Source organism: Balaenoptera ricei, chromosome 11 (assembly GCF_028023285.1).
Source record: "Balaenoptera ricei isolate mBalRic1 chromosome 11, mBalRic1.hap2, whole genome shotgun sequence".
Classification (NCBI taxonomy): domain Eukaryota; kingdom Metazoa; phylum Chordata; class Mammalia; order Artiodactyla; family Balaenopteridae; genus Balaenoptera; species Balaenoptera ricei.
In genome coordinates, this window is record NC_082649.1 from 38,094,085 (window position 1) to 38,116,134 (window position 22,050).

A 22,050-nucleotide genomic window follows, 5' to 3' on the forward strand; every position below is an offset into this window, starting at 1 on the left:
GGTCAGCAAAATCCAGACTGTGAGAAACTCTACCAGAGCAATGATCTGATTTCTTCAACTAATAAATGAGAGAAAAACTAGGAGAGGGAGGTATAATGGATAAAAAGGGATGTAAGAAGCATATTACAAATGATTCAAACAGATCAGCTGTGAGAAGACAATTATGAGACAGTCAAGGAAAACCAAGGGATCTTAATGTTATTAAATAATTACCATTAATTTGTTAGATGTAATAATGGTACTGTTGGCAACTTTTTTTTTTTTTTATTAGGCATCAATTTTATACACATCAGTGTATACATGTCAATCCCAATCACCCAATTCAGCACACCACCATCCCCACCCCACAGCAGTTTTCCCCCCTTGGTGTCCATATGTCCATTCTCTACATCTGTGTCTCAACTTCTGCCCTGCAAACCGGCTCATCTGTACCATTTTTCTAGGTTCCACATACATGCATTAATATACGATATTTGTTTTTCTCCTTCTGACTTACTTCACTCTGTATGACAGTCTCTAGATCCATCCACGTCTCAACAAATGACTCAATTTCGTTCCTTTTTATGGCTGAGTAATATTCCATTGTATATATGTACCACATCTTCTTTATCCATTCGTCTGTTGATGGGCATTTAGGTTGCTTCCATGACCTGGCTATTGTAAATAGTGCTGCAATGAACATTCGGGTACATGTGTCTTTTTGAATTACGGTTTTCTCTGGGTATATGCCCAGTAGTGGGATTGCTGGGTCATATGGTAATTCTATTTTTAGTTTTTTAAGGAACCTCCATATTGTTCTCCATAGTGGCTGTATCAATTTACATTCCCACCAACAGTGCAAGAGGGTTCCCTTTTCTCCACACCCTCTCCAGCATTTGTTGTTTGTAGATTTTCTGATGATGCCCATTCTAACAGGAGTGAGGTGATACCTCATTGTAGTTTTGATTTGCATTTCTCTAATAATTAGTGATGTTGAGCATCTTTCCATGTGCTTCGTGGCCGTCTGTATGTCTTCTTTGGAGAAATGTCTATTTAGGTCTTCTGCCCATTTTTGGATTGGGGTGTTTGTTTCTTTAATATTGAGCTGAATGAGCTGTTTATATATTTTGGAGATTAATCCTTTGTCCGTTGATTCGTTTGCAAATATTTTCTCCCATTCTGAGGGTTGTCTTTTCGTCTTGTTTATGGTTTCCTTTGCTGTGCAAAAGCTTTGAAGTTTCATTAGGTCCCATTTGTTTATTTTTGTTTTTATTTCCATTACTCTAGGAGGTGGATCAAAAAAGATCTTGCTGTGATTTATGTCAAAGAGTGTTCTTCCTATGTTTTCCCCTAAGAGTTTTATAGTGTCCAGTCTTATATTTAGGTCTCTAATCCATTTTGAGTTTATTTTTGTGTATGGTGTTAGGGAGTATTCTAATTTCATTCTTTTACATGTAGCTGTCCAGTTTTCCCAGCACCACTTATTGAAGAGACTGTCTTTTCTCCATTGTATATCTTTGCCTCCTTTGTCATAGATTAGTTGACCATAGGTGCGTGAGTTAATCTCTGGGCTTTCTATCTTGTTCCATTGATCTATCTTTCTGTTTTTGTGCCAGTACCATATTGTCTTGATTACTGTAGCTTTGTAGTATAGTCTGAAGTCAGGGAGTCTGATTCCTCCAGCTCCATTTTTTTCCCTCAAGACGGCTTTGGCTATTCGGGGTGTTTTGTGACTCCATACAAATTTTAAGATGATTTGTTCTAGCTCCGTAAAAAATGCCATTGGTAATTTGATAGGGATTGCATTGAATCTGTATATTGCTTTGGGTAGTATACTCATTTTCACAATGTTGATTCTTCCAATCCAAGAACATGGTATATCTCTCCATCTGTTGGTATCATCTTTAATTTCTTTCATCAGCGTCTTATACTTTTCTGCATACAGGTCTTTTGTCTCCCTAGGTAGGTTTATTCCTAGGTATTTTATTCTTTTTGTTGCAATGGTAAATGGGAGTGTTTCCATAATTTCTCTTTCAGATTTTTCATCATTAGTGTATAGGAATGCAAGAGATTTCTGTGCATTAATTTTGTATCCTGCAACTTTACCATATTCATTAATTAGCTCTAGCAGTTTTCTGGTGGCAGTTTTAGGATTCTCTATGTATAGTATCATGTCATCCGCAAACAGTGACAGTTTTACTTCTTCTTTTCCAATTTGTATTCCTTTTATTTCTTTTTCTTCTCTGACTGCCGTGGCTAGGACTTCCAGAACTATGTTGAATAATAGTGGTAAGAGTGGACATCCTTGTCTCGTTCCTGATCTTAGAGGAAATGCTTTCAGTTTTTCACCATTGAGAATGATGTTTGCTCTGGGTTTGTCATATATGGCCTTTATTATGTTGAGGTAGTTTCCCTCTATGCCCACTTTTTGGAGTTTTTATCATAAATGGGTGTTGAATTTTGTCAAAAGCTTTTTCTGCATCTATTGAGATGATCATATGTTTTTTCTTCTTCAGTTTGTTAATATGGTGTATCACATTGTTTGATTTGCATATACTGAAGAATCCTTGCATCCCTGGGATAAATCCCACTTTATCATGGTGTATGATCCTTTTAATGTGTTGTTGGATTCTGTTTGCTAGTATTTTGTTGAGGATTTTTGCATCTATATTCATGAGTGATATTGGTCTGTAATTTTCTTTTTTTGTAGTATCTTTGTCTGGTTTTGGTATTACCATTAATTTGTTAGATGAAATAATGGTACTGTTGGCAACTTTTAGGGCAAAAAAAAGAGTTCTTATTTCTTAAAGAGACATACTGAAGTATTTATAGGTGAAATGATTATGTGTCTGAGATTTGCTCTTATATAATCCATTGGAAAAGGGGATTAAGAGGGGGACTGCTGAGGAAACCAGTTTTAGCCAGGTGATGAGTATATGGGGGTTCATTGTACCATTTTCTCAGCTTAAAAGTGTCCAGAATAAAAAGTTAAAGAAAATCTTCACAGCAGTCTGGACAGGTAGATATTATCACCCTCATTTGGGAGATGAGAAAATGAAGATCAGAGAGGGCAAGAGACCTGCTTGAGGTCACACAGCACCTAAAGAGCATAATGAAGATTCAAATTCAGGTTTTTGGTCCCCAAGGGTAAAGCAGACCCCACTCCCAGAGCCTAGTAAGCACAGACCTCTCCCAGGCAATGTGGAGACAGTCACAAAGAGAAGCTAAGATACAGACCTAGAGCCCAAGGGCCTAGCATGGAGGAACTTTGTTGTCACTGAATCCACCTGACGTTTGGGCCCCTCTGCTGGCTCCCTGCCACGAGGTGACCAGGCCTTGGCACACTTTCAGGCGGCCCACCACACCCCAGAGAGCATGACTCTGGGCACATCCTTCCTCGTGTTAGGCCTAGTCTACCTCTCGGGCCCACAGAACCAGTCCGTTCCCTCTAGAAGGGGCCTGATGTGATTTGCACTTGATACCCTTGACGATGGGGAGGCTCTAAGGGTTTATAAATGGAGAAGCTCATGTGGAGAGAGGTGTCTGGGAAAGCCACTCCAGCAGCTATGTATAAGGGTCGAAGGGCTGGGGAAAATGGGACAAACCAGCAGCCCAGAGGCCAGTTAGGGAGGGATACCCTGAATTGTCCATGCCTGCCTGGAGAGAGAAAAGGTTTCTACCTGGGGAACAGTATCAGGAATCTGGCAAGACTCCATGCCTGATTGGGTGAAGGAGAGGGGAGAGAGGTAAGAAGGGAGAAATCTAAGGTCTGGAGGCCACGGCCAGGAAGAAACATGATGCTTTTAATAGAAAAAGGGGAACTGGGAAGAGCCCCTGACCTGAGGGACCACCTCTGAAGAGGGGCAGGATGAAGGTTTCTAGAGGACAATTCCCCGAGCCCCGCCATACCCAGGCTCAACCACCAGACTTGGCCGGTTCAGGACCCTGCCAGCCCACACAGTGCCTTTGTGCTAATTAGAGAAAGACACCCCTTCCTTAAAACACTTTACTGACATCTGTTGGCAAACTGGCGTAATATTCAGTCAAGTGTCTGGTTTGTTGAACCAGACACTTGACTGCCATCTGCCGGACAGTGAGAACTGTAAATATGCAATCTATGCTGTCGTCTGTGGATGAGGTGTGCTCATCTTAATTGACGTGTGCTCGCACAGTGCACAACCTGCACAGGTGTCCATGGAGACGCTGAGTACATATGTACCCTCACCCTCTCCTTCTTCCTAGGCTGGCCCTGTACAGGATGGTACAACGATAGGACCAAGTCAGGCCCTGGGGGGCGAATCAGCTGCTGAGAACTAGGCCTCCTTGACACTCAGGAAGGAGGAGGCCAGGGGGTCGTGGCCAGTGGGAGCCATCATGTTGGTCAAAGTTCAGACCCGCCTCCAAACCTTAGACTCAGGAAATGATTGCTGCACAAACGCGGGTAGGTGGACAGCTCTGCTCCTGCCAGGCTCGTGCCATCCAGGAGTGGGCGCTGTGCGGCCACCAGAGCACCAGACACACCCTGTAGGGAATATGTTCACTGGGACTGGAGACGCCGGGAACTCAGCACACACTGGGCCCGGGAGCCCTCGGCACATACCCTGAGCATCTGACACTGTCAGGCCCATTTCTATGTATTTTCTCTTTACAATAGTCTGTTGTGGTCTCCATATTTCTTGGCTTTTCTATCTGTCAATCTCTGCCTCTCTTTTTCTATGCCTGGGTCTCTGCCAGTCCTAAGACAGGGCTGCCTGTCTCCATTTCTCTGTCTGTAACTCTCCATAACCTGCCTTTCCCAGTCTCACTCACCAAGGCTCCCAGACGTACAAGCTTGCACACACCCTGGCCTCTGGGACATTCTGGCCACTTCAGTTAGGAAAGCTGGACGACGCAGGGTGGGGGGGCTGCATTCCTAGAGGACCTCAGTCAGCTGAGGTATGGGGGATGGGCTGTGAAGCCCCAGAAGGTGCCCAAGTCCCTCCATCAGCCCTCATCACCTGCAGGCTACACCCCAACCCCAAGCCCTTGATTCAGCCCCAAATGCCAGGCAAGCCCAGTCAGCAGCAGGGGCAAGGCCCTCCTGCTGGGGGCTCTCAGAGGCTCAGGGGTTCTCCAGAGGCGGAAGTGTCCTGGTTCGAGTTCTGCCTGCAGCAGATCCTGGGAGATGGGTGGGGGGAGGGGGAGTCAATAGGGATAGGGAAGGGGGAGATGGAAGGGTACCAAGATAGGCCAGATCTGACCTCTGCTTCTTCCAGCCCCAGCCACCAGGACTCAGGAGCGATCAGAGAGGGGCTGTCAAGAAGTTTCCCCTCCCATTTCCTCCACTATGCCTGCAATTCCGCCCTATGCTTTATCTTTCCAGGTTGAAGCCTTAGTAGGAGATTGTATAGTATGCTGGTTAGGTACAGAGGCTCTGGACTCTGTTATACCTGAGTTTGATCATGCAAACCAGGATTTGCTGTGTGACCCCCAAGCAAGTTACTTAACCTTTCTGGGCCTTGGTTTTTTTTAATTTTTAAAAAGACTTTTTTTTAAAGATCAGTTTTAGGTTCACAGCATAATTGAGAGGAAGGTACAGAGATTTCCCATATACTCCCTGAGCCCACATATGCACAGCCTCCTCCATGAATAACATTCCCCCAGAATGTTACAGAATGGTACATTTGTTAGAATCAATGAATCTACACTGACACATCATTATTAGCCAAGGTTCATAGTTTACATCAGGGTTCACTCTTGGTGTTGTACATTCTGTGGGTTTGGATAAATGTGTAATGCCTGTTATCTACCATTATAGTACCATACAAAATAGTTTTACTGCCCTTAAAATCCTCCAGGTTCATCCCTCTCTTCCCCCAACCACTGATAACCACTGATCCTCTTGCTGTCTCCATAGTTTTGTCTTTTCCAGAATGTCGTATCATTGGAATCACATAGTATTGTACATAGTATGTATGTATATATGTAGCCTTTTCAGATAGGCGTCTTTCACTTAGTGATATGCATTTAAGTTTCCTCCATGTTTCTTCATGGCTTAATAGCTCATTTCTTTTTATCACTGAATAATATTCCATTGTCTGGATGTACCGCTTTATTTCCTTATTTTTAAAAGTGGGATTAACTACAGATATACTTAGACACAGGCATACTGTACACAGTTATTCACTGCAGTCTCATTTGCAGACACTGACAACTGAGAACAATCTAAATGTCTGTCAGTAGAGGATTGGCTGAACAAATTACGGTACATCCACATGCCGGGATGCTGTGCAGCTACGCAAAAGGATGAGGAAGCTCCTAACGAACTGACTTCCAAGCATCTCCAGAATTAGTAGTTAGTTAAAAAAGTCAAGCGCAGAATAGTGAATGTGAAAAACAGTCTCACTGTTTATGTGAAACAAAAGTAAGGAAGCCATAATGAATATGTTATTAGTTTGTGTATGCAAAGACTACCTCTGGAAGGCCTCACAAGAAGCAAAGGCTGCCTCCAGGAAGGGGAACTAGGGGATGGGGTGCATATATATGCAACATATATTGCATATATTTTTGATATAGTTTGATTTTGGAATGTGTATTATCTATATTTTTAGGTAATAAAGTTATTATTTTTAAAAGATTTTTAAAAACCAAAAAAATGCAGGGGATAATAACAGCCCCTATATCACGGGGCTGTGAAGAGGATCCAGTGGGATGATTTAGGGCCCAACCCAACCCGCAGTGACCGCCCAGTCGATGGGCACTACTATGGACTGCTGTGCTCTCTCCGCTCATTTGTGGCCATCTCTGGATGGGGACACACTCAAGTCAGCAGCTGAGCTGAAAGTGGAGACCCTTCCTACTCAAAGTGTGGCCTGGGGAGCTGCAGTACTGGCATCACCCGGGAGCTGGTTAGAAATGCAGAATCTCCAGCCCCTCTCCAGACCTCCTGAATCAGAACCCACATTTTAACAAGACTCCCAGGGGATTCATGCACGTATTAAAGTTTTCAAAATACTGATGTAGATGGTAGGGAAAGCAGAGCAAAGCTGGGAGCTGGGAAGGGCCCTGGACAGGAAGGCTGGGAGGCCAGGTGGGAGAGATCTAACCCCAAAACTTTTCCACCTTCATGTTGCCCCGGACCTGACACACCTGGGTTCCTGGACTGAGACCCAGGTTGGTCCCTCCTGCTACTCCCCATACTCGGCCCCACCCTTGGGGTAAAGCCCGAAGGTGGTTGGAGTGCCTCTTACCTTCATGCTGGCCACGTCGATACGGGTCCTGACATGGAATTGGGCGCCCACCTGGATGACCCTGGGCATACAGTAGAGCAGCATGTTGTTGAACTGCAGGAGACACAAGCATGAGTGTGTGCACAGTGGCAAGGGCAGGAAGGACAATCAGGCAGGCTTCCCTGGGCGTGGGCTGAGCCCCACTGGGTCTCCCTCCCCTCTCGCCACCCGCTGGGCCAGCTCACAGGACCTCACAGGTGTGATGAGGAAGTGGTTGTCTAGCCCCAATCCAACAGGTAGGTCACTGAAGGGCTGCCCTACCTGTGAGCATCAAGGGACCTCATCAGACCTCAGAAACCTATGAGGCCTTTCTCACAGGGGCCAAGGGTGGCAGGGGCTTATGAGAGATTGTAGCTCCCTCCCCAAAACCTTCAGGTGGGACCAGTTTCCAGATCTCCAGGAGATACCCTGGCTTCTTCAGTGCAAACCAGGGCAATTCTTCCTAGCAGCCAAGCTAATTCCCTCCTGCTGTACACTCTGTAGAGCACAGATTGATACCACAGGCTTTGGAGCCAAACAGACTGGGTTCAAATTCTGACTCTGTTGCTTCCCAGGGCATGTCTGGGAACCCCCTCACTTAGAAATTTCTGAGGCCTGGAGGTAGCACGTGACTTGTCCCAAGTCACCTGGGTGCCAAAGCAGAGAAGGATAGAGAAGCAGGCTCGTCCCTGTTCGTCCTGCAGTGCCAGCTGGGTAGATGCCAGGCAGACAGAACCTGGGGCAGAGGGCCCGTGGACTTCCCTCCCCAGTGTGGGGCAGGCCCCCCAGCATTCCCCTACCAAGAAAAGGTAGCGCTCCATGGGGCCGATGCGGCGGAAGGAGATCTTGAGGACAGGGCCCTCGCGCAGCAGGGTGTTGGAGGGGTCTACTATGTCGTCCTCCAGGCCCAGACGCTGGTACACTTCCCACAGTTCCTGCAGCCGCTCCTGGGGACAGGAGGTGCACCTTCAGCCGAGGCCAGGCAGGGCCTGCCTGCTTCTGGAAGGTTTGCCTTGTGTGGACAGGGACAGGGTGTGAGGGGGAGGTGGGCCAGGTGTCGTGAGGAAGGATCAGGGGATGAGGAGATACAGAGACCTGGGTGGGTTGGGGGAGGCTGAGAGCTGCAGGGAGGAGGTGACAGGGCCCCTGGGGATGCCCACTGCTCCTACTCCGAGGCCTGGGATGCTCACCATCTCAGTGATGGCTGCGTTGGAGTGCTGAGCGGCTGAGAAGATCATGTCAAGGGCTTCTGAAATGGGGGCAGGGCCAGAGTTACCCCTTGAAAATATGGGGCTTGTGGCTGAGGCAGGAGGTCCTTGAGGCTTAACCAAGTGGCCTCAGGGCCTGCCATGAGCACCCCCAGGAGCAGCCTTCCCCTGTAGCCTGGCACATGAGGTATTTGGATGATGAGGGCCATTTCCCACCCAGAGTGGAGAGACTAGAAGCCACCAAAAGACAGGGCTTAGGCCGTTGGCTTCTGTGACTTTCAATGCCCCCCAGATCCAGAGGGTGAAGGCATGGTTTCAAATCCCAGCTCTGTTCCTTTTTGGCTGTGTGACCTTGAGCAAGTCACTTAACCTCTCTGGGCCTTAATGTCTATAAAAAAGTGGCTGATGCTATAGACAATGTCTACGAAGTACCAGCGGTCAATGTTGATGGCTGATGGTCATAATAACCATTTTAGTAGGTGCTCCATAAATTATGGAAGCGGCTCGAACCTCCCCAACCCCCTGGATTCCCTGGGGGTGTCCTCACTCTGGGCATCAGCCAGGTCTGGGGCCTGGGCTGGCAGCTTCTGGACATACTCCTTGAGCAGCAGCTCATAGCGTGGTATTCTCTGCACAGGTTCCAGCATGTGGTGCTGCAGGGTCAGGCTGCCCGAGGCCTCGCTGCTCTTGGGGAGGGAGGGGGGAGGGAGAGCGTGGGGGTGAGAGGGGGAAGGGGTGGGTCAGACTGCCCCTGAGGGTCGGGGGAGTGCGCAGCAACTGAGCCAGGGAGGTACCCAAAATCACTGGGGAACCTGAGCCACTGCACACTGGGGGTGGCAGTGCAGGCTCTGCCCCGCCCCCGCCCCAACCTCACCTGAATGCGGGTGATAACCTCCTGGAAGGGTGGAGATTTGTCAGTCCAGGTGGCCAGCAGCTCGGCAGCTCGCTCAAAGTTCTTGACATACTCACTGTACATCTTCAGGAAGGGGGCCAGCTTCTGGATCACGTCGCCAATGCGGGGGGTGGTCGTCCTGCAGGAGGGGCACAAGGTACTGCCCTCAGTCTGGGGACCTCTTCTCTTGACTCCAGACAGGGTCAGGTTAGGTGAGGTTCCCCTCACCCCCACAACACAGCCTTTATGCGGCACTTCTGGGTGCAGGTATAGGGGGGCGTGTCATCCTCACACATGTGTGTGGTTCACTCCCCCTTAGACTGTGAGACCCCCTGAGGGCAGATGCTGTTCTCTCCCACGGATTGGATTCCTCCAAAAGCCCAGTACAGTGTCAGGCCCACAACAGGTGTTCAATAACCACCGGATGCTTGTTCATGTAACAATAACAAGGGCCACATGCCAAGCACTGCCCAAGATTCGGTGCATGTCTCATCTCATTTAATTCTCACAACCCTGCGTGGGGGAGGAGGGACAGTCAGTGGCCCATCTTAGAGAGGAGGAAATCCAGGCTCAGAGAGGTAAGAAAAGGTCATTCGACCCAGGAACTGTTACAGCAGAGCGGTAAGGACTGACCATCTGGACCTGGCCTGCCTGAGTTTGATTTCCAACTGCACCACTTACTCTAGCTGTGTGTTCTTGGGCCAGTCACCTAGCCTCTCTATTCCTTAATTTTCCCATCTGAAAAAACTGGGCATGATGGTAGGCAACCTCACAGGGTTGTCTTTTTTAAAAAAAATTATTGCAAAAAATTTTAAGCAATCATAAAATAAAAAGAATAACGAACCCCTATATATGCGTCCCTGGACTTTACAATTACTAAGATTCTTTTTTAACAAAGAATTTTAAAGGACATCCCAGACATCATGGCATTTCTTTGGCAAGATACTAATTTCAGCACTAAATACTTTAGTGGTCATCTCTGAAAACAGAGAGGGGTTCCTGCATAACCACAATGCCATCATCACACAGCAGGCTGATGTGAAGATTAAGCGAGTTAATAGGTGTAAAGCCCAAGGCAAGGCAAGTAGGAAACCCTCAGTTAGTGCCGGTTATTTCCACTGCCTCCTAAGTCATTCAGCCTAGTGAGGACCTGATCCATCCCCTTCTCCAGGACACACACACACATGCCTCGTCCAAGCCCCTCACTGTGCAGACAGAGCAAGCCCAGAGGAGGAGAGTCATGGCCACACAGCAAGGGCAGGGGCATAATAGGCCAAATCCAGTTCCCTGGGGGCTGCAACCGGACCTGACCAGGGCTGTGGTCAGGGGGCCTCAGGGGCTCCTGCTGGACCTCACCAGTCGTCCAGCCGCCGCTGCAGCTCTGGGAGGAAGAATTGCGCATGGAACTGGTAGATGGAGGAGGTGTTAGAGAAGATGAGCCTGACCACATCCTCGGGGAAGGCCTTGCTGCTGCGGGCCTCCTTCAGCAGCTCCTGGAAGAACACCTACAGCCGCCGCTGGGTTACTGGGCCTGTGGCAGAGAAGGACCTCCACCCCCAACACCAGCCCAGGGGGAGACAAGCACAGTCCCAGGGGCTTTGGGGTCCCTCCCCAGCTTGCTGAATGCTTCCACCTCCTTAATCTCCCATCAACCTCACAAAAACCCTGGGAAGAGAGAGAAGCAGGGAAGATTGTATTCTGGCCACTTCACAGATGGGCAAACCAAGGCCTAGAGACACAGGGACTTGGCCAAAGGCTGGCAGCTGATGAATGTCAGAAATGGGCCTATCTCGTGTCTGTCAAGTCTTGGACTTTGCCAGGCTCAAGATCCCACTGCTGATGTTCAGTGATTTAACCCTCTCGCCTTAGGGCTCCTTAAGAAAGTGTGAAGGGCTAACAATGGTGAGGATGTTGGGACTTGGAATGACAGATGAGGATGCTCTGTGGGGCCTGGAAGTGTTCTCTGCTCCTGTGAGACCAGCCCAGGCACCAACGGTGGAACCAGGAGTGGCGCTAATGAGCTAAATCCCGATTTCTGCCTGAACTCCGGCCAATGGAGTTAAAAGACTAAGGCTTCCCAGAAATAAACCCCGAGGTCCTAACTCTCAGCTCTTGTGAGGTGGGTCAGAAGGGAGAGCAGGGGTGGGGTGAGGACACCCAGGTGCTGGGGCTCAGGAGGGGGCGTCCTGGCCACTGGCCTGGTCTAGCAGGTGGAGGCGTGCCACATAGGCCTGCTCTGTCTCCAGCAGCTCCTGGACGATCCTCTTCTCCTCAGGCTCCTGCAGGGGAGTTGGGAGGAGAAGGAGAAGCAGAGCTTTGGTCTCCTCTGATGGGAGCAGTATCCAAAGATGCCCCAGTGAAACATACCTCCCGGGATTCATGCACTCCTGCAACTCATCTGGGCTGGCGCTGGGATCGATTTAACTGAGAGAATGGGGCAGAGTGAGGCTGAGCCAGTTCTGGGCTTAAGCCTTAAGAGGCCTGGAAGCTTCCACTTGTGCCCCCTTGGGAGCCATGAACTACCACATCTGGAGGTCTAGCTGCCCTGATGGAGAGGCCACATGGAGAGGAGAGGCCCTGGGACTACAGTGAGAGGGAGCCAGGGGTCCAGCCGTGCCAGCATCCCAGCTGAGCACAGGTTTCCAGCTGTCCCTGCCCAGGCACCAGGCTTGGGAGATGAGCTATCTCGGGCATTCCCACCCCAGCCAACATCTGACTGCAGCCACGTGAGAGACCCTGTTATGGACTGAATTGTGTCCCCAAATCAATACATTGAAGCCCTAACCTCCAATGTGACTATATTTTGGAAATAGGGCCTTTAGTAATTAAGTTAATTGAGATAGAAGGGTAGAGCCTAATCCATTAAGACTGGTGTCCTTATAAGAGGGAGGGACTCCAGGAGAGCATGTGAACAGAGAAAAGGTCGTGTGAGGACATAGTGAGAAGATGGCCATCTACAAGCCAGGAAGGGAGCCTCACCAGAAACCAACCCTGCCAGCACCTTGATCTTGGATGTCCAGTCTGCAGAGCTGTGAGAAAATGCATTTCTGCTGCTTAAGTCACCTAGTCTGTGGTATTTTGCTATGGCATCCCGAGATGACTAAGACAAACTCCAAGTGAGACCAACAGAAAAACCATCCAATAGCATTCCAATCAACCCACAAAACTGTCAGAAATAATAAACTATTTGGCCTCTACATTTTGGCGTAGTTTGTTATGCAGCAACTGATAACCAGTGTACATAGTATGTACTACTATGATCACCATCCCCATCTTATAAATGAGGAAACAAGCACAAAGGGGTTAAAGAGACTTGCCCAAGGTCACATAGTAAGCAGAAGAGCTGGGACGTGTACCCTGGTAGTCCGGCTCCAGGGTGCAGCGCCTCGTGCAGCCGAGCCCTTAAATTCCACAGACAAGAAAACTGACACCCAGAGAAGGGAGGTGACCTGCCCAGGATGAGTCTAAGGGCAGGAATTAGCGCTGACCTCTATGTCTAGTTGGCACTGTTGCCCCCTTCAGTGGGTGAACAGAGGCCGCCCCTGGGAAAGGTACTAGGTTCCAAGCTGTGTGGCCTTGGACAAGTTCCTTAAGCTGTCTGAGTTTCAATTTCCATGCCTAAAAGACTCCTATAGTGAGGGGTATGAGAAATAATGCCAGCAGCAGGGTGCATAGTAGACACTTAATCAAAGGCCGTTAAGGGTGGGGTGAGTGTGAATCTAGCTTTCAGCTGATCTCTGGTCACACAAGACCCCACCTGGGGAAGTGCTGGCTCTGGCTGGGAGAGAATGTGTGGGAAGGAGGTCAGTGGAGGGGCCCCCACCCAGCTCCTCACTTCTACCCCTTGGGCACCTGTGTCGCTGGGCCGGGGCAGGTCCTAGCCTGGCAAGATTTCCTCCAGTCCCTGCTGGACAGCTTGTTCTTCAGGGAGCTCAGATACCTCCTGCTGACCGTCCTGGGCCCGGACTCCACGGCCTCCTCCACGGTGGGCTTATCCCATGGCCCTGTGGGCGAAGGAGGCCTGCACCCAGGGTGGTGATGCCCGGCCTCCAGGCCGTGGACTCTGGATACTGCTCCCGGGGTCCTGAGGAGAAGACAGCAGACCTGAGGGTTTCCAGCCTGTAGAGTAGGGAGAAGAATAGCACCTCTCTGGTGGGGATTTTGAGGCAATTAATGCAAATCACAGATGTTCACTGGCCTCTGAGTACCTCGTGCACAGGAGAACTGACTGAGACTTCTACTTCCCTCCCCAACACCTTTCTTGGAGGGAACTCCAGTCTTCAAAATGAGTCAGCGTAGACTGTGTCTTGTTTTCTGGGGAACAACACACTTCCCTGTTTAAAATGCAGCTAGGAACCCTTCTTTTTGCACATAGAGGGTTTTAAGTGCCCTCCCAGATCACCTCGCCTGTGGACCTCATCCCTGGTTTTAAGTCTCTGTAAGCAGGAAATCCCCTAAAACCCCAGTAACTGATATATCGAGGGAAGGTGGGAGCCATGGAACACTCTAAAGGGAGGGCAGAGCTGATAAAGCTGGGGCTTTTCAGTGTGAGCTACGCCCTCCACACCTCTAGTGGTGGGAAAAGCCAGCCTGGGATCAGTTTCCCTCTCCCTCCAGGGATGAGCTTTCGTAGTGTGGCTTTGTTATCGTACCTATTGGATTTGTAGGCCAGTTAAATTCTTTAGATAACAGAGGCCACCCTCAAGGAATATATCCAACGACTTGGGTTGGGACCCATTCCCTTTGGTGTGGAAAGGCTTGTGGTGACAGCACAGGGTGGGCATCCTTATGAGAAAGGCAGGCTGGGAAATGGAGGACCAGACAGGTACAAAATCTTCAAAACTCTGTGAGAAAGATTCTCATTACCCCTATTCTGCAGCTAGGAAAAGAGACGATCTTGCAGCAAGAGGGGGTCAGAGGTGGAATTCAGATCAGGCAGGCTGGCTCCCGAGCCTGAGCCTTAAACTGCCCCTCCGCATGTGAGTCAAGGAGAAACAGGTGCAGAGAGTCAACGTGACCTGCCCCACGTCACACCCTGGTTGGTGGCAGAGACAGGATTGGGACCCAGTCCCCCATGGCTCCTCACTGGCTCTTCCACGCCTCTCTGGCACTCCAGTGCACCACGGTTCCTCAGCCCACTGGTCTGCAGCTCGTGGAATTAGCTGAGTCTCAGGCTTTCCGTTCTACATTTGGTTTCAGCTTCTGCATTTCTGTCCAAGTGCCCAGGCCAGCTTCTGTTTCCTCTTCACCCCTCAGTTTCAGATCAGTTAAGGCACTGAAAGGAAGTGCCTCACAAGAAAGCCCAGGCCAAGGCAGCTGGCATGGGGCCCCTCACACAGTAAGGGGTGACTCCCACCCTCCCGACAAGACCTCCTCTGAGCCCATCTGGTCTGAGGGCTGCCTCCTCCTGCTAGGAGTGCTGCCTCGGCAGAGCACACATGCTGAGGGTCTCCACTGGGCATGCCTGGCGTGTTGAGTGGGGTGGTGGTCCAGAGAGGTGCTGCCTAGAGCTGTCCTCGGTGCTGAACAGAACGTGCCCGGCAAAGCCCTCTGGGAGAGGCAGGGTCAGGTCACCCGCTCAGGAAGCTGAACTGCCCTTCTAGGTCCACGTCTATGCTGCCTCCACCATGAAGCCCACAGGAGGCTTTGCCTGCTCTGAGTACACTTAGCAGAGCGTTAAGGCCTCTCCCAGGATATCTACTGTCCATGACCCGGCATCATGGTCATTCCATGAGCTTAGCACCAAAGACAGAAGTCCTCCGGGCAGGGATCATTCTTTAGGCTCCTGCATCCGATACAGTTCCTGTGCGATGCTGTGCTGTGCCACCCACACCCCCTCAGCACTGAGGCACTCTTCCCCTAGCTGCTGGTGGTATGGTGGCTGACAGGTTATTGACTGAGTCCCTCCCCGGGAATTGCCCTCTCTGGAAGAGAGCTACCTCATCTAAGGTCAAGTCCACATCCAATGACTAGTCCATGTGGGGGTACAAAGACCTAGCCCTTTGCCTCATCTGGAACAGCCTGAGAGGCCTCCAGCTCCAGAGCTCTCTGGGACAGGCTGCAGCCTCTGTGGCAAGTGCTCGGCAGTTCAACCTCTCCCTGTGCCCAAAGCTGCCTCCTTCACCCGCACAGGTGTTGTTCCCAAAAGCCTCCCCAGTAAATTTCCTGAAGCAAATCTCTACCCCGGAGTCTATTTCCAGAGAACCCTACCTACAACAGTCACAATCCCTAACACAGTCCTGGGCTTAAGAAATGCCTGCAGAATGGATTAATGTCACATACAGACACACAATGACCTCCACACATCCGGTCCAGCCTTCTCCCTTCAGATGGAAGCCCCTGCATTGCTCCTTGCCCATAAACTTAAAGCACTTAAAGCCTCCCCACCTCTCCGTGCCTCCCCTTTCTCATCTGTAAGATGGGTATAGAGGTGGAACCTACCCCCAATAGGCTGTTAGATGATTAAATGAAATAAGTAGCAAACGCACTTAGAACAGTGCCCTATAGGTAGGCTGACCACACATCCTGGTTTGCCTGTGACAGTCTCAACCTTTCCTATTGTCCCCTCCCTCCCACCAAAAAAATTTAATGGCATTCACTTTCAGTTTACATTGTGTCCTGGTCTAAATGATAAATTGTATGGTTATCCTACTCATAGGGAGTAAGCACTTGATAAGTATTAGCTATTATTTCTGCTGGAGAGTATTAGCTATTATTTCTGCTGGAGTTCTGCAGCCCAAACACGGCATCTGGTCCACCCACGCTCACTCATAATTACACACACGTCTGGACTCTCCCCAACACATCAACACACACGCTCTCACCCCTGCCCAGGCCTGGTGCCCCAACAACACTCTCCCATGCTCCAAGGAACCCATGGCCGAGGGACGTGGACACTGCCCAGACAGGAGGAGGTGTGCAGGACAGGGCCCAGAGAGAGAAATGCTCACTGTGAGGGTCCAAGGTGGCCCCAGCCCTGCTCCTTAGCCTAGAGACTGGGAGGCTCTGGGCTGCCCAAGGGCCCAGGGGTGGGCAGAGGAGCTCGAGGGAGACTGCCAGTTGGCCATGGTGACCCTTCCCACCTCCACTACCCCGTACCTGCTATTCTCAAACACAGTCACCAGATTGGACACAGATGACAGCTTCTCCTTACTCGCCCCCTCCATCCTGCAGGCCTCCAGGGTGGCCCTCAGCTACCCCTGAAGCAGGGAGAGAGGTCTCCAACCAGCACACTTCAGCCACCCCCACCTGGGGTCATAGGTGTGCTAAGGCATCCTGGAGTCCCATTTTTCCTGAGGCCTCAGCAGGCCTGCTCCCTGCTTCAGAGTGAGGAAAGAGGAAGTGGTCCCAGAGCCACAGCCTTGAAGGGGGAAGGCCGGTGCTCCCCACAGTGGGAGGAGCCTGCTTGGGCCCCACCCCACCCCCACGGGGCCTGACCTTTCACTCCTGTAGACCCCCTGTTCCAGAAGCCACCCGAAGAGGGCAACGGGGGCCTAGAGGGAGTTTCTGGAACTGGGCTCTTGGCCTGAGACACTCACCACTCTGGCCAACCACACTTTCTCACAAGGTCCAGTGGATTTTATTTAGTCTTTTCTCTACAACTTCTTTTCTGCATCTGACCCTGCTCACCACTGTAAGAAAACAGCTTTTTTAATTAAAAATAAATCACCAACCTATTAGGGGCTGGCAGAGAAGAGTAATATGATGTTCCCACCTCCCCACTGGGGTTCTCTCATTTTAATAACTGATGTCTCCACCTTCTTGCCCCAAGGGAAGGCAACTTCCTCCCTGAAACTCCGATGATAATAATAACTAACACAAACTCTTTTCAGTGGTTTACAAATATTTTCTCATTTAATACCACAGCAACGTTATGGGGTGGGCCCTATTATGATCCCCATTTTACAGAAGAAAAAACTGAGGATCAGAGGGTTTAAGTAACTTGCCCAAAGTCACCCAGTAAGAACACAAAAAGAAGTCAGATTTCTAAAGCGAAGGTCAGTTTCCTACAATTCCAGCCAAGATTTGGTTGGGAGCCTGGATGATCACATTCTTGCTGCTCCATCCTCAGGCTTCCCTATTCCTAGCACACTGGGTGGTCTCTGCCTGATGCCTCCTTTTACCACTTGGTCTCCCAGCACTTCCAGAACAATGACAACTGCTTCTGTTCCCCTTATTCAAGCTTCACAGGCCCTTCAGGGCTCCCCTACTGGGTTCTGGTCTCGCTTGCCCTGAGCCAGGGCCCTCCATTGAGACTGGTCTTTGTCCTGGAAGGTAGGGACTGAGCCTCAGTCATCTTGGTACCCGAAGCGCCTGGCACAGCTTCACGCTCCAGCGCCTGTGAAACACTGGGGCCTCACACACCCAAAAGCCTCACTCCCTCAGAGCTTTGCCTGAGCAATTTCTTCTAGCAGATGCCTGGCTTCTCCCCCCAACCCTAAATCTCAATAATCCTCCTCACTTTTTGTTTTTACTTTTTGTTATGTTTTACATATGCAAAAGTAGACAGAATAATATGATGCACCCCCATGAACTCATAACCCAGGCCCAACAAACAACCATCAACTCATGGTCAGCCTGGCTTCATCTATAGCCACACTCACTTCCTCTTCCCAGACCATTTTGAAGCAAATCAGATGATTTCACCCACAAATATTTTGGTACATATCTAAAAAATAAGGAGGCTTCCCTCGTGGCGCAGTGGTTAAGAATCCTCCTGCCAATGCAGGGGACACAGGTTGGAGCCCTGGTCCAGGAAGATCCCACACGCCGCGGAGCAACTAAGTCCGTGCGCCACAACTACTGAGCCTGTGCTCTAGAGCCCACGAGCCACAACTACTGAAGCCCGCATGCCTAGAGCCCGTGCTCTGCAACAAGAGAAGTCACCGCAATGAGAAGCCCGCACACCGCAACGAAGAGTAGCTCCCGCTCACTGCGACTAAAGAAAGCCCACGCGCAGCAACAAAGACCCAACACAGCCAAAAATAAAATTAATTAATTAAAAAAAAATTTTAAATGCACATGCACTTTGATCCAGCATTCTCATTTCTTCCTGTTGCCTATACAAATATATTTATTCCTGTGTGCATAAATGTTAGGTCTACAAAGTATTCAGTGTAGCCTTGGTTATGATAGCACATAAATTGGCAGCAACTTAAATGTTACATGAATTTACGGTACGTTTATACAGTAGAGCCATTACACAGTATGAAATTTTATGTACTAATCTGACATGATTTTAAAAATAAAGTAGAAAAAAGAAACAAGATGCAGAACAACATTATACGCTACCATTTATATTTTACAGAAAAAACAGGTAGTTTTGCACGTACATTTGTGTGTCGTGTATAGAATATCTCCAAAAGGATATGATAGGAGCTAGGAAAAAGGACTGCCCTCTTGAGTGTAAACTGGAGGCTGGGATGGAAAGGAGACCCAGTGCAGCCAAAAATAAATAAATAAATAAATAAATAAAAAATAAGGAAATATATATACTCCTGTGTGCAAAAATGTACACATAATGTATGTATAATGTACTGTATACATATCACAGTACATATAATGCCAATATTATTCTATACATGCATACATATATATATTTTATACATGTTATATACATGTATGTGTATGTATATGAAACACTGTTACCATTATAATACCCCAAGAGATATTTAGCAGTAATTCCTCAATATAATCAAATACCCAGTCAGCAAAGTGCCAGTGCTTCATAAATGTCATCTGCTATGAACTGAATTGTGTCCCCCCAAATTCACATATTGAAGCCCTAATCTCCATTGTGGCTGAATTTGGAAAGAGGGCCTTTAGGAGGTAATTAAGGCTAAATGTGGTCATAAGAGTGAGGCCCTAATCTGATAGGGTTGGTGGCCTTATAAGACAGGGAAGAGATCTCTCTCTCCACACCACCCCCCCACACACCATTGCACACTCCGAGGAAAGGCCACCTGAGACTAAGTGGCCGTCTACAAGCTAGGAAGAGAGTCCTCACCAGAAACAGAACCCTGCCAGACCTTGATCAGGGACTTCAAGCCTCCAGAACTGTGAGAAATAAATTTCTGTTGTTTTTAAGCTTCCCAGTCTATGGTATTTTGTTATGGCAGCCTGAGCAGACTAACCGATCACCACTTTTTTAAAAAAATCAGGATCCAAATAAGGTCCACATGTTACAACGGGCTGTTCTGTCTATTAAGTCTCTTTTCATCCACAGGTTCACCTTGTTCTTTCTGTTTTCCCACACAATATGGCTATGAGGACATTGGGTTCCTGGTCCTACAGGTCCCACAGTCTGCTGACTGCAGAACTGGTCCCTGGATTTCCTGTCGATGTGATTAGACTAGGGGCTTGATCGGATTCGTCTTTAAATGCCACTTCTTCCTGGATTCCTCCCAAGTCTGGGGAGGCCTCCCTCCTTCGTGCTCCTCTCTCCTCCACTGCAGGGCCCAGTTTCCTCCTCTGCCTCCCACCAGACTGTACGCTAGCTCCCTGCTTGCAGGGCCCAGGTGCCCATGCTTCCTGGCTGGTCCCCAGCCAAGCCCAGTGTCCTGCACACAGTGGGGCCTCAGAAGGCATGCAGGATGGACAAACATCACACCCTGAGCCCAGAGGCTTATCTCACCCCTCAGCTGCCAGCGCCTTGGGCTTCCAGAGCAGCATCTGGACCTGCCCCTCACAGAGGTGGGGGAGAGTAGGTAGGGGCACCAGCAGGAGGCCACACTAAATGCCCAACTCCAAACATGGCACAGGCACCATCAGAGCTGCATCTGCCCAAGAAGGAGGGCCAAGATGCCTACACCCAAAAAAAGTCTTCCAGGGCTCTGCTTCCCTGGTCCTCCCACCTCCCTGACCTCGGCCCTCACAGTTCTGCCAGCCTTTCTGCCTGCCTTGCTTCTCGCCGGTAGGCACCACCCAAGGCTCAGCTTCTGGTTCCCTCATTCACACACAGCCTCTTCCACCCAATTCAGAATCTATCCCAGGGTTCCACAGGCATCTCTTCCTGTCTCCCACCCCAACCTGAATATGCCCTCCTTCAGGACATCACCAGGGGCACGTCCCACCTTCGCTTCCAACTCAACACACAGTCTCGAAAATCAGCACTGTTATCCCACAGAAGGAATCCCAAATTCCTTGGAGTGCTGCCAAGACCCCCTGGTTTGGTTCCGATCAACTTCCCAGCCATTTCTTCCTTATACACATACAGGTCTGGGTTGGGACCTTGAGTGGTAGCTCTGGGCTGTGTCAGCTGAGCTAAGCTGAACCACAGTTTCAGAATTCCCTTTCCTGCAAGCTGACCATGGTGGCAGGAGGGGACACAGCAGCTGTGCTTGCTCCTGCGGTGCTGCAGTTCACACGTGTTGATGCAGATCTGTGGGTTCTCTACCGACCTCCTTCAGCTTGTCTAGTCCTAGGCTGGGTGTGTGTTCAGCTCCAGGACAAAGGGTGCCAGCTTCTTCTGCAGGTCACCTGTGTCACCGAAGTTGTCTCGGTGTGGCTGCCTGTTCATCCTCCAGAGTCCCAGCCCTTCCTCACTGGTTCAGTTCCTTCTTGTTCTCCCCAATTTCACATCCATCTTCCCTTCCTCACTGCCTGCCATGAGGATTTTAGACTCAGAAGCATCAATTCTTTAAGTAGCTGCCCCACTGTATAAGGTCAAATCCCATATTCTGTACCACTTCTGGTTGTTCTGCTTCTCTCATCAAATCTGACCTAAACTCCTTGGGCCAGTAACTGAACTTCACTTTCTTCATCAGTGAAATGGGGATAATTACAGTGCCAATCTCCTATGGTTGTTCTGAAGATTAAATAATACCATGTGTAAGGGTTTAGAGTAAGGCCTGGTACAGAGAAGGTGCTCAGTGAATGTTATTCCTGACAGAAGACCTTTTCTATGGCTCCCCTGCTCCCCCCACCCCCGACCAATCAGTTCCTTTTGCCTGGAATGTCTCCACCCTGTCAACAGCTTATTTACTTCCTCCAGGAAGCCTTCCTTGATATCTACTGCTGGCATTCCTTTCCCTCCTCAGAGACCTGGTGTTCTTCTCTGTTTACTTGGCTCTCTTCTGCCCCATTCATTAACTCATGCATTCAGTTGGCAAGTATTTCTTGAGCATCTACTATGTGTCAGCCCTATGGTAGAGGTTATGGATTAAACACTGTCCCCTGCCCCTTAGCTCATAGTCTAAGGAGGAAGATGGGCCTGTTAACCACTGAAATACAATGTGGGAAATGCTTTGAACAGGGAAGCTGTGAACACCCAAAGAAGGGGCACTGAAGTCTGCAGAGAGCAGAGGGTGCTATCAAGGAAGGCTTCCTAGCAGAGGCAGCCTGAGGATGAAGGATGAGTAAACTCTCCAGGTTGAGAAGGCGGGAAAAGGCATTCAAAACAGAAGGAAGTGGTGTGGGCTTGAGAGACCAGGGAGAGACTAGGAATAAGGGCAGGGAGTCCAGCACATTGGAGTGTCTAGGGACTGGGGAATGGCAGGACATGGGCTGAGGGGGCCCAAGGAGCCTGGCCCTGGCAGGCTTTGTCTGCTGAGCTGAGGTGCTTTCACATGAACTGAATTTTATTTATGCAGAGTAGGCCCTGATTCAATGGTCGTGAACACATCTCTCTCTGAGTGGGGCGTCCGTTTCAGGGCTCTTGGGGTTCTTGACATAGATAAGCCTCATGCTTTCTCTTCTCTTAGTTCTGCTTTCAAGCCTTAAGGAG

At 49.5% G+C, this 22,050-nt stretch overlaps 1 protein-coding gene across 1 annotated transcript in view; it reads right to left on the minus strand.

Annotated features, from left to right (window-relative positions):
* Positions 1-22,050, minus strand: part of FGD2 (FYVE, RhoGEF and PH domain containing 2) — a 41,483-nt gene that overhangs the window by 13,688 nt on the left and 5,745 nt on the right. Inside the window, exons 3-10 of the mRNA XM_059940568.1 lie at positions 13,179-13,410; positions 11,525-11,605; positions 10,683-10,831; positions 9,309-9,465; positions 8,982-9,120; positions 8,417-8,475; positions 8,027-8,173; positions 7,209-7,301 (exon numbers count right to left, since the gene is read on the minus strand). Of these exons, the coding sequence (XP_059796551.1) occupies positions 7,209-7,301; positions 8,027-8,173; positions 8,417-8,475; positions 8,982-9,120; positions 9,309-9,465; positions 10,683-10,831; positions 11,525-11,605; positions 13,179-13,410 (1,057 nt within the window). The remainder of the gene's footprint in view (positions 1-7,208; positions 7,302-8,026; positions 8,174-8,416; positions 8,476-8,981; positions 9,121-9,308; positions 9,466-10,682; positions 10,832-11,524; positions 11,606-13,178; positions 13,411-22,050) is intronic.